The sequence below is a fragment of the Balaenoptera musculus genome, chromosome 19 (genome assembly GCF_009873245.2).
Source record: "Balaenoptera musculus isolate JJ_BM4_2016_0621 chromosome 19, mBalMus1.pri.v3, whole genome shotgun sequence".
Classification (NCBI taxonomy): Eukaryota; Metazoa; Chordata; class Mammalia; order Artiodactyla; family Balaenopteridae; genus Balaenoptera; species Balaenoptera musculus.
Window position 1 is genome coordinate 11,956,800 of NC_045803.1, and position 14,818 is coordinate 11,971,617.

General features: G+C 51.8%; 1 protein-coding gene across 3 annotated transcripts; it reads right to left on the reverse strand.

The window, feature by feature from the left end:
• Positions 1 to 2,092: 2,092 nt before the first annotated feature.
• Positions 2,093 to 8,966, reverse strand: CD177 (CD177 molecule). Of its 3 annotated transcripts, XM_036835055.1 has the most exons (9): positions 8,869 to 8,966; positions 8,654 to 8,794; positions 8,229 to 8,411; positions 7,358 to 7,477; positions 7,079 to 7,195; positions 3,999 to 4,139; positions 3,091 to 3,276; positions 2,820 to 2,954; positions 2,093 to 2,553 (listed from the first exon to the last, which is right to left on the reverse strand). In XM_036835055.1, the coding sequence occupies exons 1-9, from the start codon at positions 8,912 to 8,914 to the stop codon at positions 2,318 to 2,320; spliced, it is 1,305 nt and encodes a 434-aa protein (XP_036690950.1). In that variant the 5' UTR covers positions 8,915 to 8,966; the 3' UTR covers positions 2,093 to 2,317. The 3 variants fall into 3 exon arrangements, with proteins under 3 accessions (XP_036690950.1, XP_036690951.1, XP_036690952.1); XM_036835056.1 differs by lacking the exon at positions 8,229 to 8,411; XM_036835057.1 differs by lacking the exon at positions 3,091 to 3,276.
• Positions 8,967 to 14,818: the final 5,852 nt, after the last annotated feature.

The window sequence follows — 14,818 nt, forward strand, 5'->3', positions numbered from 1 at the left end:
CCACCAGAACCCGTGCCCTGAGCATGGGTACCCTTGGTATCCTGTGGACAGTGTCAGGCGGCTTCTCTCGCATCAGTGCTTGCACACGGGGCCCACGTGCAAAGTGGCCACGTGGGCGGTGGAGGCTCCACATGGTAACAACAAATGGGTTAACTCTCCCCAAGGTGACCTGGCTGTTGACTGTACTCAGTGCCCAAACCAACAGAGGCAGAGGCCAACTCTAAGCCTGTTATGGCGTCTTTCTACAGCAGGACTACCCAGGACACACCCCACCCTCGAGGGGACTGAGCTTCCCCCCCACAGGGATAAATACACACTGGGGGTTCTGATTTGCCTTCCTCGGACTCAATGCTTCTGTCAGCCCTGCCATTTGGGAACTTAGAAGATGTCTGTTCTATTGCTACAGTAACCCATGAAGTATTGCTTCCAGCTAGAGGACATATTTTAAGGCAAAGGAAGTGAGGCAATTAACTCCCATCCATGGAGCTCACTGATCTTCCAGGTGCCCCACTACACAGAGACAGCTGACCTATCGGAAGGGTGGAATGGCCGTGATGGCTGATGAGGGCACCAGGTGAGAGAAGGTACCCTGCCGCCCAGCAGGAGATGCTGTATGTCTTGAACCGGTGGCCAGTCCATCGTGTCACCTCCCCCAGAGCCAGAATGCAGGGGTCCATGAATCAGGGGAGGATAAGGGAGTGTCCCCTCCCACTAGTACACCTAACAACCCGCTTAAGGAATTTTTGCTCCTGGTCTCTGTGACCTCGGGCTTGGTGTGGGTGAGGGACCCCATCAGAGCTCTAATCAACTGGAAGCCAGGACTGCCCCCTTGCCATTCTGTGCTCCTCGTGCTGCTGAAACAACAAGCAGAGACGAGGGCCACTCTGCTGATGGCCAGAGGGAACCTGACCACCAGAGGGAGGCTGGGTTGCTGGATCAAGGAGGACCATGTTTGGAAGCCAGGGGATGCGTTGGGGGTAATATCTCCTTGGCCAGTGGCCCTGTTCAGCAGAAAGTGGCCAAGAGCCAATAAAGACAAGACCATTGAACACTTACTTCCCTTAAGAATGAAGATTTGAAAAAAAAAAAAAAAAGAATGAAGATTTGTGTCACACCAGTTGTCCAGGGGAGGTGTTGGCAGGTGGTAAGAGAACACAGAATGGATGGTAGGAGAGGGCAGCTCTGATCACCACCAGCTACACAGTCAGGACCTTTTCATCTTCGTCATAGGCTGTTTTTCCCCATCTTCCTCTCACTGTGGTACATGAAGAACTGGTTGTCTAATGCTGTGGGTGTGTGACCCATTGTCATTAGCACAATATGGTTCTATGATTAAGTAACGGGTGGGAATTGTGTCTTCTGTATTGAGCACTCTGATTTTCATCCGGACAAAGGAAAAGGGTGACTGCTGGACACTTTCTGTTTCCTTCTTCAAATTCACTCTCTCCCTTTCTCCCCCTGCCCTGTGCTGTGGGGACCGTCAATGGGATCTCTTGCCTTCCAGCTGGGTTCAGTCAATGGGGAGACCCAACAGGAGACCAGAGGGAGGACATTGAGTGAGGTTGGGGTATTAATTCCCCAGCTCCCTCCCTGTAGTGTCGCTGTGGGCTGGATGGGTTTTCAGCCTGGGATCAGAGATCCTGTCAGGCAGCGTTCTCTAAACACCACCCCCTCCAGATTCTAGTAATGGTAATGACTTCTCCTCAGTGTTTCAGGCCTAGGATGATAACAGCCCCAATGATATCAGCCTCAGGAAACTGTGCAAACCCTCTTGTTTCTCTGCTTCACGCAAACCCTTAAGTTATTCAAGTGGGGTGAGCCCGCTGTTGGTGCTGAGGCCCTGGCTACTGGGATAGAAGCCTCATTGGTCCCGGTGCACCTTCACCTCCCAAGTCATGGCGATGCCCAAATACTTTTGCTTGCAGCAACCTGAAGGCTCTGCTGCCACCCATTGGGGTCCAATGGGGATGCGGACCAGATCAGTAAAGGACAGTCTGAGATGGTGAATCCGGATTCCTCTCCTCCCTCATGCCAGATCTCTGGGAGTCCTACCCTCCCCTCACGTAGAGAAACCCCAGCATTTGGGGGAAAGGACAATGTCTTTATTATCGCACACACGGGGCCACTGCCTGAATGTCCACCCTCCCGCAGGGCAAGCTCAGCTGCTCCGAGGCCCTGTCGTCAGGTCATACAGTATGTGGGGGCGGGGGGTGTGTGTGGGTGATAACTCGTGTAGAGGACTGGGAAATAATTCAGTGTCCAAGGCTGTTTAGTTATGAGGTCAGAGGGAGGGGTGGGGCTAGGGGGTCAGCAGGGGCTAAGAATCATGGGGAAATGGGATCAGCAGGGAGGGCGCCCCACACCAAAGGGCTAGGGATAGTCCCAGCCCTCCCACCCAAGCCAGGTCGGGGGCAGGGGCAGCTCCATCGGGCACTATAGCTTTATCATGGTCCTCAATCACGGAAAAGACCCCAATATTCTTGGTACCGTTCAACAAGGAGCTGGAAGGTTGGGCCAAGCAGCCCTGGATGTTCACTGGGGAGGTCAGCCCACCTGGAGAGTGAAGATCGAGTCAGAGAGGGCTCAGATTTCCTCAGCTTAAATTCCTAAACCCTAGGAATCCTAGACCCTCCCCTCCGCCCTCAGACCAAGAGACCAGGCTCTCAGTCCCCTCCTCCCTCCGACCTAGAAAATCTGGGTCCCCAGCCCTGTCCACCCTCAAACGCATAAGCCAGGATCTCAAGCAGCCTCCCACCTCAGGACCAGTGAATTCAGGCCCCCAGCCCCTTCATCCTTGGGACCTGACCTTCAGCACTCACCTCCCCTGAGAGCAATGTGACCCTTGTAACAATGACTGGTGCCCTTAGGACACCTCACAATATCAGAGTTTTGTGTGCAGGATCCAAAGATGGACAGACAGGTGGGACATTGCAGGTCTCCCGGGGCAGGGGGAGCTGGGGAGCAGAGAGAAGGTTGGGGGCACACAGCTCTGCTCTTAGCTGTAGCCACCCTCCTTGAGCCCCAGGGTGTATCTCTGGGGCCCCATCTCTCCCTACCCCTGGTCCCACCCAGCCCACCGGGGTCCCACACCTGGATGAGGGAGGGAGTTCAACAGGACGCTGCTGCTGGCAGCCGAGTTGCACTTGTCGGAAGAGCAGAACCGGGCAAAGGAGGCGACGAGCACTCCGGGGGGCCCCGTGTGTATGGACACAGCCTGGGAACCCTGTGTCCTGGCCTTGCTGCAGCCTTTGCTCCCCAGCAGGAGTGATCTGATTCCTGAGGGGTGACACAGTGAAAGCTGGGCGGAGGGAGGGGAGACTCCGAGGGCGGCAGAGCCAGGGGTTCCTCGGTACACAGCAGGCAGAGGGGGGAATGTGGGTCCTCTGATGACAGGGGCACAGGTCCTGGTGAGGGCGCGGGGAAGACTGGGGCCAGAGCCTGGGTCCTCCTCCAGCTCTGCCACCTCTCAGTTCTTGCTCAAATGTCACCTTCTCACTAGAGCATCCCCAGAGAGCAAATTACAACCTTTACATCACTCTCCCGATCTCCTTTCCCTGCTGGATTTCTTTCCATAGCTCTTATCTTCATACGCATCTCTTACTCTTTTTTTTTTTTTTTTCTGCTTCCCCACTGGCACGTAAAGTTGCAAGAAGGCAGATGCGATGGGATCTACAGCACCTAAAATAGTGCCTGGCACACAACGGGCAGCTCATTAGACCTTGAGTGGAGTCACTGAGGTTACTCTGTGCCAGCTCTCTCAGCCCTTTGCCTGGAGTACCGGATACAGCCTAGCAACTACCCAGCAGGGTAGGTACTATTATTGCCATCACCTCGCCCCCAGTTTTCAGAAGGGGAAACCAAGGCGCAGAAAGAGGGAGAATTGGGTTTAGAACTGCAAGCATGAGGGGAACCTGGCAGGAAGTTCAGGGCACAGAATCCAGGGCAGGGAGACGCAGGACCCCGTGCGGCGGTCTTGCCGTCTTGCGCAGCCCACACACCTACATCTATGAGCAGAAGCGTCTCCTGACACACCTCCCCAAGATTACACAGCTGCTCGCTATTCGCGGACCATGTGACAGGTTTCTGAGTCAGGTCTTGAGAAGTCCGAAACATGTTCCCCCGATGACAGGTCAGAATAGCTGCGGAGAAAGAATTACCAGGGTCTGTGTGATTCAGGGACCTGCCTGGTCCTGCGCTTGGGAAGATGATCACATTCTTGACTCACCCTCCAAGCCACCTAGCCACTGGGTCCCTCGACCTCAGATTAGAAGGGACACAGGAAGTCCGAGCCCCACCCCCATTTTTTACCCTGTTTTGCTGGAACATCGCAGGGACTTTTCCCAACCCCCCTTGGGGACAGCTGTTCCTCCCTTTGGGTGTGAGAGAGATGGATGGCTCTTCCTTAGCCTGAGCCAATCTCTACTTCCCTCTCTGGGCCTCGGGCTCCTTATCTGGAAAATGAGGAGGGTAGCCTGACACCACATATTTCTTTTAACTGAGAAACCCTATGTTCCAAACAAAAATACTCAAATGCTTCGTGTGCACTGAACACTTACTGAGGTGCCCGACTGCCATGACTAGTTTCCACGGATTAACCCGTTTAAGCCTCCCAACGAGCTTGCCTCACCTGGATTGCCTCATTTCCTCCTGGCACCCCGGCCCCCGCTCAGCACCTCCACTTACTCCCTGACATCTTGCTGTACCCCATCTTCTCATGCCTGGCCTTGACGATGCTCAATAGATATTTGCTAAACTACCGAACTGAACTTAACCAGGGAAGGCAAATGCACCGTCCAATATCTGGCTCTGATGCTGAAAGCCAACAGAATATGGACATATATTAGGGATATCCATTTGTGGCCTAATGGCTGTGTTTTATGTGACGTGTGTGGTTTGGGAGCGTGCATATGTGGGATGTGTGTGGATGTGTAGTGGGTATGTGGGGTGTGTGGGGTAGTATGCGAATGTGTGAAATGTGTATGGTGTGTGATGTGTGGCGTGTGTGTACAGTGATACAGTGTGTTGGTGAGGTACGTGGTGTATGTTTGTTGCATGGGTGTGGCGTGGTGTGTCCCGTGTACCTGTGTTTTGTTTGTGTGTGCTGTCCGTGGCATGTGATATGCGGTCTGTGTGCTGGGCGTGGCATGTGCTATGTGTAGTGTGTGAAGTCTGTGGTGTGTGCGGGACGTGTGAGGTTTAAGGAGGCCTGTGTGCGGTGTGTGACGTGTGGTGTGCACTTGGCACAGTGTGTGTGTTTGTGTCTCCCGCGTGTATTGTGTGTTGTGTGCGTTATGGTGTGTGGTGTGCGTGGCATGCATCTGATCTGTTCCGGAAACGCCTTCTGGATTGTGAGTGTTACCTCGTCCCAGAGATGAAGGCCCGATGAGTAAACCAGCATTAATGAAAAGGAAAGATTCAGACTCTGTCCTTCTCTGCTCAACACCCTTCCACAGCTCCCCTGCCCTCAGCAGAAAGGCCAGCCCCTCAGTCTGGCTGGGCAGACACCTGACCCACCACCAGGACCCCCAGCCTACCTCTCGGCTCCCCCAACAATATCCGTCCCCAAGACACAGCAGGGCATTTCCTGCCTCCTTGGCCTGGCACCCGCTGTTCCTTCTGCTTGGGACGGCTCTCCCTTCATGGCCCACACTCACCTTGTCCACCTGGAAAACTTGTGATCGCCCACCACCCCCAGCTGCACCCCATCCTCTCGATGAGCCCCTCCTCAGGCAGAGCCGAGGGACCCCTCTTGAAACCAGCGGGCTGCCCCCACCTCCAAGCCTTTGTCCATGCTGTTTCCTCTGCCTGTTCGTGTCCTTTTCCTCTTCTGTGAATAAACTGCAGCTCATCTTTAAGACCCGGCTCGTAGGTCACTTCCTCTGTGAAGCCCTCCCTGATTCGCCCCTCCCAGGACATTAGTATCATCCCCCTCTGAGGCCCCCCAGACCCACTTCCATGACAGCCCTGTGACCATCTGTGTCTGCGATGTCTCCCTTCCCGGTCCTGGAAGCCCTTTAGGGCAGGGCCAGGGTCTGAGCCCTCTGGGGTCTCCACAGGAGCCCTTGGAATCCTGTACAAACTCACGTCAGCAAACGCATCCTGGGTGCCAATCCTCAGCCAGCACTTGTGCTGCCCGAGGCCGGAAGCCTGGTGTCAGTGACATCTAGGCCCTGTCCTCAAGGCTCCCCGTCCAGCCAGAGAGATCCAAGCAAGAGGAACGTTTGCTGAACTCACTCAACTCTCTCCCTGAAGCTCGGACAGGGAAGACCCTTCTCCCACTTTCCTAAGACCCCACTCCCCTCTTCGCCCCTCTCCCCTCCTCACCCCACTCCCCACCTCGCCATGGCAGGTGCTTCACATCAAGACACTCTAGGCCACTCTCATCCACTGGTGTTCCAGTTTGGCTGGGTTACCATGGGGAAGTGGGGACCCTCCCCGTGTCCCCGTTTGGCTCTTACTTTCCCTGTCACACCTGAAGCACCCTTGATATCCTCCCTGATCTTTTTTCTCTGCAGCATGGCTGCTGGGGTGCTCCAGTACCATGGGTGGGGGATGGGTGAAGGGTGGTCAAGGGGAAGTGGAAGACCCAGGGTTACCCAAGATCAGGGGTATGGAGAAGTGGAATTGGAAGCAGCAAGTCACTCCCAGCAAGGAAACCAGCAGGCACACCTGCACTCACTTCTGCAGCCGATGGATAGAGTGGCACGCGAGGCAGCTCACCCTCCCTGCCCCTCTGACCTTCCTCCCTGCTGCCCTGCTCCTCTCCCACCTGCAGGCTGCCCTAACTTGGCCAGGCCCAGCATCGTTTAAAACACCCACCAGTGGATTCCTGTCCTATAGGAATGTCCCCTGGACCACGCACCCTCTGTCTCCCCTTGAGCTGGACACCTTACTGGCACCCCACCTGAAGCGCCTACTGGGAGAATCCCTGACGTCACACCTGCCTGAGTGAGTAATAAATACCTGAATGACATGACGCTGGCTTTGTTGGGATGTGTTTGGATGTCCGCCTTTCACAGGGTCATCATGCCCCGAGGCCGCGGCACAGGGCGTTTGGTCTTGTGGGTATGACACTCACCTTTAGGATCACAGGTCTCCCGCAGACTGATGGGCCCGATTTCCTGAGTCCCATTAAGCAGGTTGCAGCCTGCTTGGGACATGCACCCCTGGACTTTTAGATGGGTGGTGAGGCTCCCTGTGGAAAGTGAGAGAAGGGGAGAGAGAGAGACACTGCTGCTGGGACCATCCAACCCTCATGCGGGGAGGCGCAGCTCTGGGAAGCCAGGCCCACCCTCCTCCGGGTCCCAGACCTCAGCTCCCTTTCCTCCCCAGAGACTCAGATCTTGGTCCGGCTCACCAGCACTGAGCAGGAGGACCCCACTGTAGCAGTGTGCGCTCTCGGCGGGACAGGTCAGCTCTGCTGCAGACCCACAGCTTTCGGCAGACAAGCAGACTGGACACCGCACAGACCCCAGGGCTGGGGAGATGACAGAGAAAGGGAGGGAGGACTGAGAGGGCTCTGAATTCAGACCACGTGCCTTCCCTCCACCCCCCTCCCCCATTTTGCTGGTCCCCAAGAATCAATTCCCTAGTCTCCCCCAAATGTGCCCTCCTCGAGCTCTTCTCATGAAGGCCTGGGGTGCAGGGCATTTGGAACATGAGCTAGAGAGAGAGCAAGGTGGGGAGGGAACGTGAGATGTGGGAAGGGGCGCCCGGGACTGAGCGCAGGAGGTGGTACAAGTCGGGGAGGGGTGCCCGGGGAGGACCCAGTGGCTTCATCCACAAGTTCCACTGAACAGCCCAAGAAGACAAGACGCCCGTGTCCACAAAAGATGCCAAAGAGTAGAGAAACGCAAAACACAGCCCCAAACCCGATTTATGGTCTCAGACAGAAAAAGACAGTGGGAAGTCACAGGCCAATTTCACTTAGGAGGAGGAGATGCCAGAACCCTCACTAGAACACGCGTGAACCAAATCCAATGGGATGGAAAGAAGGAGCCGGCGCCAGGTCAGGGCCAGAGCCAGAGCCGGAGGTGGGTGGTTGAACGTGGGAAAATCGGTCCAGTTTTCTGCTCCAGGACTGTTGGAAGAAGCTGTGCTCGGGGAGGGGGTGCTGGGGAGGGTGGGCAGGGAGGGATTCTAAAGGAGCATCCCCTGTGTGCTCACCCCAACCCCTCAGCCCCGTGGCTTCCCTCCTCCCAACCACCCTCCTCCTCTCCCTCCGGCACCTGTGGGTAGGGGCGGGGCCCAGAGAGGGAGGCTGGTGGAGAGGTGGTTGCACAGGTTCTCCCGGCACACCCGGGTGTAGGAGGCGATGGACAGGCCGGGGCCTGCCCTGTGCTGGGTGACGAGGGCCTCGTGATCGGCTGCCTGGGTGCAGCCCTTGATGAGCACCACGTACACGTGGGGTCCTGGACCGAGAGAGAGAGACAGGCCGGGGTGAGGTCATGACCAGGGGGCGGATGTGCCTCGTGCTCTGGGGTGAGAGGCTGCAGAGGAGGCCCCCGGGCAGCTGAGGAGGGGACAGCTCCTGGTCCTGGGGGGGAGCAGGCTTTCGAGTTTGTCACAGAATGCCGGTAGGACCGGGGGCGCCGGGAGCGTCTCTGCACAGGGGAGGGTGGGAGCCAGGCGGGGGCCCACGGGCCCTCCTTACCGTTCTCCATCAGCATCAGAACCTCCTGGCAGCTCCAGCCATCCTCACAGTGTTCCTGGCTAGTCGTCCACTGGAGGGGCAGTTCCGAGGCACTCCTCACGGACACCAGTGTCCCCCGGTAGCAGGTCAGGGCCTGCACTCCTGAGATGGGAAGAGCCTATCAGTCTTAGCGCATCCTCCAGGGGACTCCCCTCCCGTCTGGGGTCCTCACTCACGGGGCACGGTGATGCCCAGGAGGGCCAGCAGCAGGGCAGGGCTCATGATCAGGGCAGCTGGAACCCTCCCTCCTGCTCTTTCCTCCTTTTTATATCTCGCCTCACTCAAGGCAGTCCAGGAAAGGGGTGGGGAGGGCAGGGACTTGCTAAATGGGGCCTGGGCCTCCCTCTGAGTCTCAACACCTTAAAGGCAGCAGGGGTGGGGAAGGGTGGGGGCTGGAGGGTTGGTGAGTGAGGTCGAGGGGGAGTCTGGGTCCTCCCTCTTTCCCCAGACCCAGGAGGCTGGGCCCCCAGCCCCTCCACAGTTAGAGATTGAGGCATCCTGGCTCCTAGACCTCACTGGTCCAGATCCCCAGCCCTCTTTCCTCCAGAGCCCAGCTGTGTGGGTCCCCACGCACATCCTGTTTCAGGGCAGTTTGTGAAGGCGGTTTCCTCACCTCATAGCAACTTGGCCACCTTCTGGCCCCAAGTGAGGAAATGGCCCAAGTGCCTGTGAAGACACTGTGAGTTGAGTCTTGGCTGGTCCTTACGCTCTCCCTATCCTAACCTCTGCCCCCCTCCCACTTCCCTTTTCTTTCTCTTTCCTTTCTATACTGCCGTCCTTCTTATTCTCTTTTTCACTTACTTCCCTCATGCTTTCTCTTCTTCTACTGTTCTCTCCCCTCCCAGCACAACGCAGGCCCTAGAACTCCATCTCCCCGCCACCCAGGAGGGAGCTGAGGAACGGTGGGGTGGGTGGAGGGGTAGAGACTGAATCTCTGTCAAAGAATTCGGATATTCCTCGGCAAAGCACGGTGTCTTTGCCAGAAATAGATGGAACAGTGGTGTGCTAGAAGACCAGCTTTTCAGAAAAACAGCATCAACAAACCCTGCCTCGTAACATCGGCCTATTTCTATGGTGTAAATACTCCTACCGTGTCTGATTTTAAGCTACCAATCATTTAACAACCAGCTCGCAAAATTCCTAAATATTTAACAATCGGCTTTTGCAAACCTGCACAAACCAGCTCTAGCACGCTGGGTGGGAGGGAGTCAGGGAAGAATCAGGGGCGTCTGTCGGTGGCTGCAGAGGCCAGACGTGGGTGTGTGAGAAAGAGGAGGGAAGGGAGCAAAGAGTGCGAGCAATGGTGGAGGGCAAGAGAAATGAACGCGAAACTTACAATACATGTTTATTTCAACATCTTTATACATTGTATTCTTCTTTGCCTTTGCAAGTTTAAAATTTGCTCTATGGACAGAGGCACGTTCCTCTCATCTCCCACTGTGTCTCCACTACTAACATGGAATAGCATAGGTGCTCAATAAATATTTATTGAAGGACGGAAGGAAAGGAGGGAGAGGAGGGAGGGAGGGAGGGAGGAAGGAAGGAAGGAAGGAAGGAAGGAAGGAAGGAAGGATGCAACAGTGCCATCACCACATTTGTATAGGTTGTGCGCTAAAGAAACATCACCCCCTCCCCAGTGATCCACATTGTTGCTGTGTGAATGGCGCCCTCTGGAGTTGTGTGTGGCCTGAAGCAATGTCCCTGGAAGAAGAGAAGGAAGGGTGGGCAAAGAGGCACATAAGGTCATAGGCCATCAATTAAATGTCTGATTTTAGTCAACAGATATTTACCAGGCTGGAGTCTGTGTCTGGTACTGTCCTAATTTCTGGGGAATCAGGAAAGCCAATAAGAATGAAGCCACTGCTTTTGTTGAACTCACAGTCTAGTGAGAGAGACAGACACTAAACAAATACATGAGCACCAAAAAAAAAAACACAAATGGTGCTGGGTGCTGGGCAGAGAGTGAAAACCAGGTGATGTGAAAGTGAGTGACTGAGCTGGGATCAGGGAGGGCCTCCCTGAGGAGGTGACATTTGAGCTGAAAGCAGAATGAAAAGAAAAAGCTTGCCGTGGCAAGACAGGCAGGAAGAGCATTCCAGGCAGAGGTAAAAGCAGGTACAAAGGCCCTGAGGCGGGATCAAGCTTGGCTTATGCGAAGGTTAGAAAGAAAGCAAATGGCTAGACTATGGTGGGTAAGGGGGAGAGTGATAGAAGATGAGGGAGGAAAGGCTGGCAGGGGCCCAGCAATGTAGGGCTAAGTTGGGTTATTAAGGCAATCTTTCTGGGAGTCCGGTATATTTCAAGTGACTAATGCAAAGTCTGGATGTGGGGCTGTTTAGCAAAAGGTCTGACAGTCCTTGGTGTGTAAAACTGTTTGCTACCAGACCGGATTCCGTTGCTCCCTGATTGTGTAGCCTTGGGTCATTTACTTCCCCTCTCTGAACTTTCCTCTTCTGTAAAGTAGTTGTAATGATTACCTGCACCTCATGGGTTGTGGTGAGGATTAATATCTGTATATAACCCAAAGTAGGTTCTCAACAAATGATACAAATAGTTAATATTAGGAGCCTTTACTCTGTTCCAACCCTAGTCCAAGCACTTTTTGTTTCAACTCATAGACTCATGACTCATACCCTGAGGGAGATTCTATTAATAGCTTGATTTTATAGTTAAAGAAACTGAGCCCCAAAGGAGTTAAATGACTTGCCCAAGGTCACACAATGTGGCAGAGATAACTGCCCACCAAAGATCCATGCTCCCTTCAGGGTGTAAAGATGTTACTAAGTGGCAACTGCCTAGCCAGGAATTACATTTCCCAGCCTCCCTTGCCTCTAAGTGAACCATGTGACTAGTTCCCACCAATGGAACGTGGGCAGAAATGACTGGTGTCACTTTTGAACCTGAGTGGTTACAAAGCAGGAGTGCCACCTCCTTCCTCAAATAGTCCATCAAGTAAATGTGATACAAATGAGAAATAAACATCTATTATGTTAAACCACAGAAATTTAGTTTGATAATATATCTGTTTCAACTACTAGAATTTTTAATACACACAGCCAGGAAGTGCTTTCCTTGGGATGGATGTCCTAGAAGAAGAGCCTGAGACAGAGATTCTTCTTGTGCTAAGTGCTCCAAGACATCCACTTGTAGCATTACCAGTACTGGTTCTTTTCTTTTCCCTACCCTTCCTTTTCCTTCCCTTCCCTTCCCATTCCTTTCCTCTCCCTGTTAGGAGCGACAATTGCAACTATTCCTTGTGCCTCTTGTAGAAAAGGATCCAGAAACTAAAAGAGGGAAAGGAGCTTGCCAAGACCTCTGTTTCAGGCTCTGGCTGAGCTAAAATCAGTTCTGGGCCCCTCAGTCCACACTTTGGCCGACTCATTCTGCTTTCTCCTTCAGAACTGGCCAATGGGTTCAGCAGGTATGAGAAGCCTGGGTCATGCCAGAATGTGCTGCGATATTTACCTATAGAGGACAAAGCAGACCCTCTAGCGCTTGCGTGGGGCTTCTTCCATGTTTATTTCCAACAAAGACACTTTCTTTGCCCCGAGACTCCTTGAATGCTGGGAGGAACAAGTACATCGCCTCTGGGTCTCTACAACCTGGGTTTGTCTGTTTCTGCAGGATGAGAGTCATTTTAGTTGTTGATGACAATATTCTACCTGGGTGATGTTGCGTCTTTTCTAGTGCGTCACATCCAGAGGTTCGTAATGTCAGTTTGTCGCGTTATTGGCTAATTAATAAGTGACCATGTGAACATCCCAGTCTCCACCAATAAGACCCTTTTATTTCCTTGTACACACCATTTCCAGAGAATCCTCCCTTTTCGACACAGATTACACTTGGGTCGAGCTTCTCCACCTGCCCTGCGCTGCGCATTATGCAAAGCCCTTCCACTCAGGTGGCTCATCCCTCAGAGCTGATGCTGTTAACCCACCTCATGAAGTGGGAAACAGCCCTGACAAGGGAGAATGAGCCCTTGAGTCACAGAGTCAGGAAATGGTGGCAGCATCCGGGAGCCCAGGCCTTCCCAGCAACCTGCACTCTGTCCCGCTGCACCAAATCTCCCCAAACATGGTCGAGTCATCTGAATGATACATTTCCAGTCTCATCTGCCAAGCACCCAGTTTTCTCCAGCAAAGAAAAATTACTCGTATGGCAAAACAGTTCACATTCAGATTACAGTATAGGACCTTATGTTATAAAGAGGAAGGGATCCAGAGCGTGTGATGAAAAGTTACACTTAAATATCTCTATCGGCCTTTCTGTACTCACCAGAGGAACAAAAACAAGTAAAAATCGAATACAACTACTGGCATTGACTCCGGTCAATATCCTCCAGCGCTGGAGGCACGGTGGATAGATTAACCCTTTGGAAGCCAATCTCACACTAAACCTTCCAAGTCCTTTGACTTGGAGTTCCGTTTTGGAAAAACAATATTCCTAGTGTGTAAGGAGAAGGGGAGCTGTAATACCTGGAAATTGTGAGCTTTTAGTAAAGAGGCTGAGATTCTAGACCAGACATTGTTTCACTCTGATCTGAACAATTTACTTCCTCTTTCTTGCCTTCAATCTCCTCCTAAGTAAAATGAGGCATGGTTTTCAATCTTTTCACCATACAGGAAGAAGAAACAGGGAAGGATAAAAGTCCAACACTGCAGCGGCAGGACTAACATCTTAGCGTTTACAGCACTGTGGAGAAAGCCGTCTTTCCTAGAAGCCACCAAGCAACGTACACCCACAGTGGTTTGAGCTGAGAATGCACTCACCTTCATCAATAACATCAGTTGTCAGGCAAAAATCTTTCAAGATAATTCCACTTGACCTCACTTTAGTTGAAGTAATATAGAAATGGAATGGAATTGTTGAGTCACATGGTAGGCATATGCTTAAGGTTTTAAGAAACTGCCAGACTGTTTTCCAGAGGGGTTGTGCCATTTTACATTCCCCACCAGCAGTGTGTGAGAGGTTCCAGTTTCTCCACATCCTTGCCAATACTTGGTATAGTCAATCTTTTCCCTTTTAGCCATTCTAAGAGTTCCGTGGTGGTATCTCATTGTATTTTTTTCATTGTAGCTTTATTTTGTGTTTTTCTAGTGACTAATGCTATCGAGCATCTTTCCATGTGCTTATTCACCATCCGTGTATCTTCGTTGGTGAAGTGCCTGTTCAAATATTTTGCCCATTTTTTTATTGTCTTCTTATTGAGTTGTAAGCACTTTGTATATTCTAGTTGCAAGTCCTTTGTTAAATAGATGTTTTGCAATAGCTTTCCCAGAAATAAAGGCATATGAGGCATATGTCCAAATAAAGACACATGAAGACATATGAATGTTAATAGTAGCTTTATTTGTAATAGCCCCAAACTGGGAAACAATGCAACCAAACTGTGATATAACCACACCATGAAATATTACTCAGCCATAAATAGGAATGAGCTATTGATACATGCAAAAATTTGAATATGAACTTCAAAATGATTCTGCCTAGCGTATTTATGAGGTTCATCCATGTTGTAGCATGTATCCGTACATCATTCTTTTTTGTGACTGAATAATATTCCAATGTATGTTTATACCAGAATTTGTTTATCCATTGACCCATTGATAGACATTTGGGCCATTTCCACCTTTTGGCTATTGTGAATAGTGCTGCTATAACATGTGTACATGTATTTGTTTGAGTAACAGCTTTCAATTTTTTTGAGTATATACCTAGGAGTGGAAGAAACCAGACACAAAAAGTCACATATTGTATGATTCATTTATATGAAATATTCAGAATAAGTAAATCCATAGAGACATAATTGGTGGTTTCCAGGGGTTGGGGGATGGGGGAATGGAGAGCAACCTCTTAATGGGTACAGAGTTTTATTTGGAAGTGATGAAAATGTTTTAGAACTAGATAGAGGTGGTGGTCATACCACATTGCGACTGCATTAAATGCCACGGAATTGTTCACTTTAAGATGGTTTATTTTAGGTTATGTGAATTTCATCTCAATAAAAAAATTATACTGAATGAAAGAAGCCAGATGAAAAAAGAGAACATACGATAACATTCCATTTATATAAATTCTAGAAAGTGCAAACTAATCTATTGTAAGTGAAAGAAGGTAAATGATTGC

Bases quoted from the DNA above. Each gene is read 5' to 3' on its own strand.
- CD177 (XM_036835055.1), bottom strand. From the start codon at position 8,914: ATGAGCCCTGCCCTGCTGCTGGCCCTCCTGGGCATCACCGTGCCCC. The intron at 8,412-8,653 runs GTAAGGAGGGCC...CTCTCGGTCCAG, and splicing joins TCTGATGCTGATGGAGAACG to GACCCCACGTGTACGTGGTG. The intron at 3,277-3,998 runs GTGTGTGGGCTG...GTCACCCCTCAG, and splicing joins GCTTCTGCTCATAGATGTAG to GAATCAGATCACTCCTGCTG.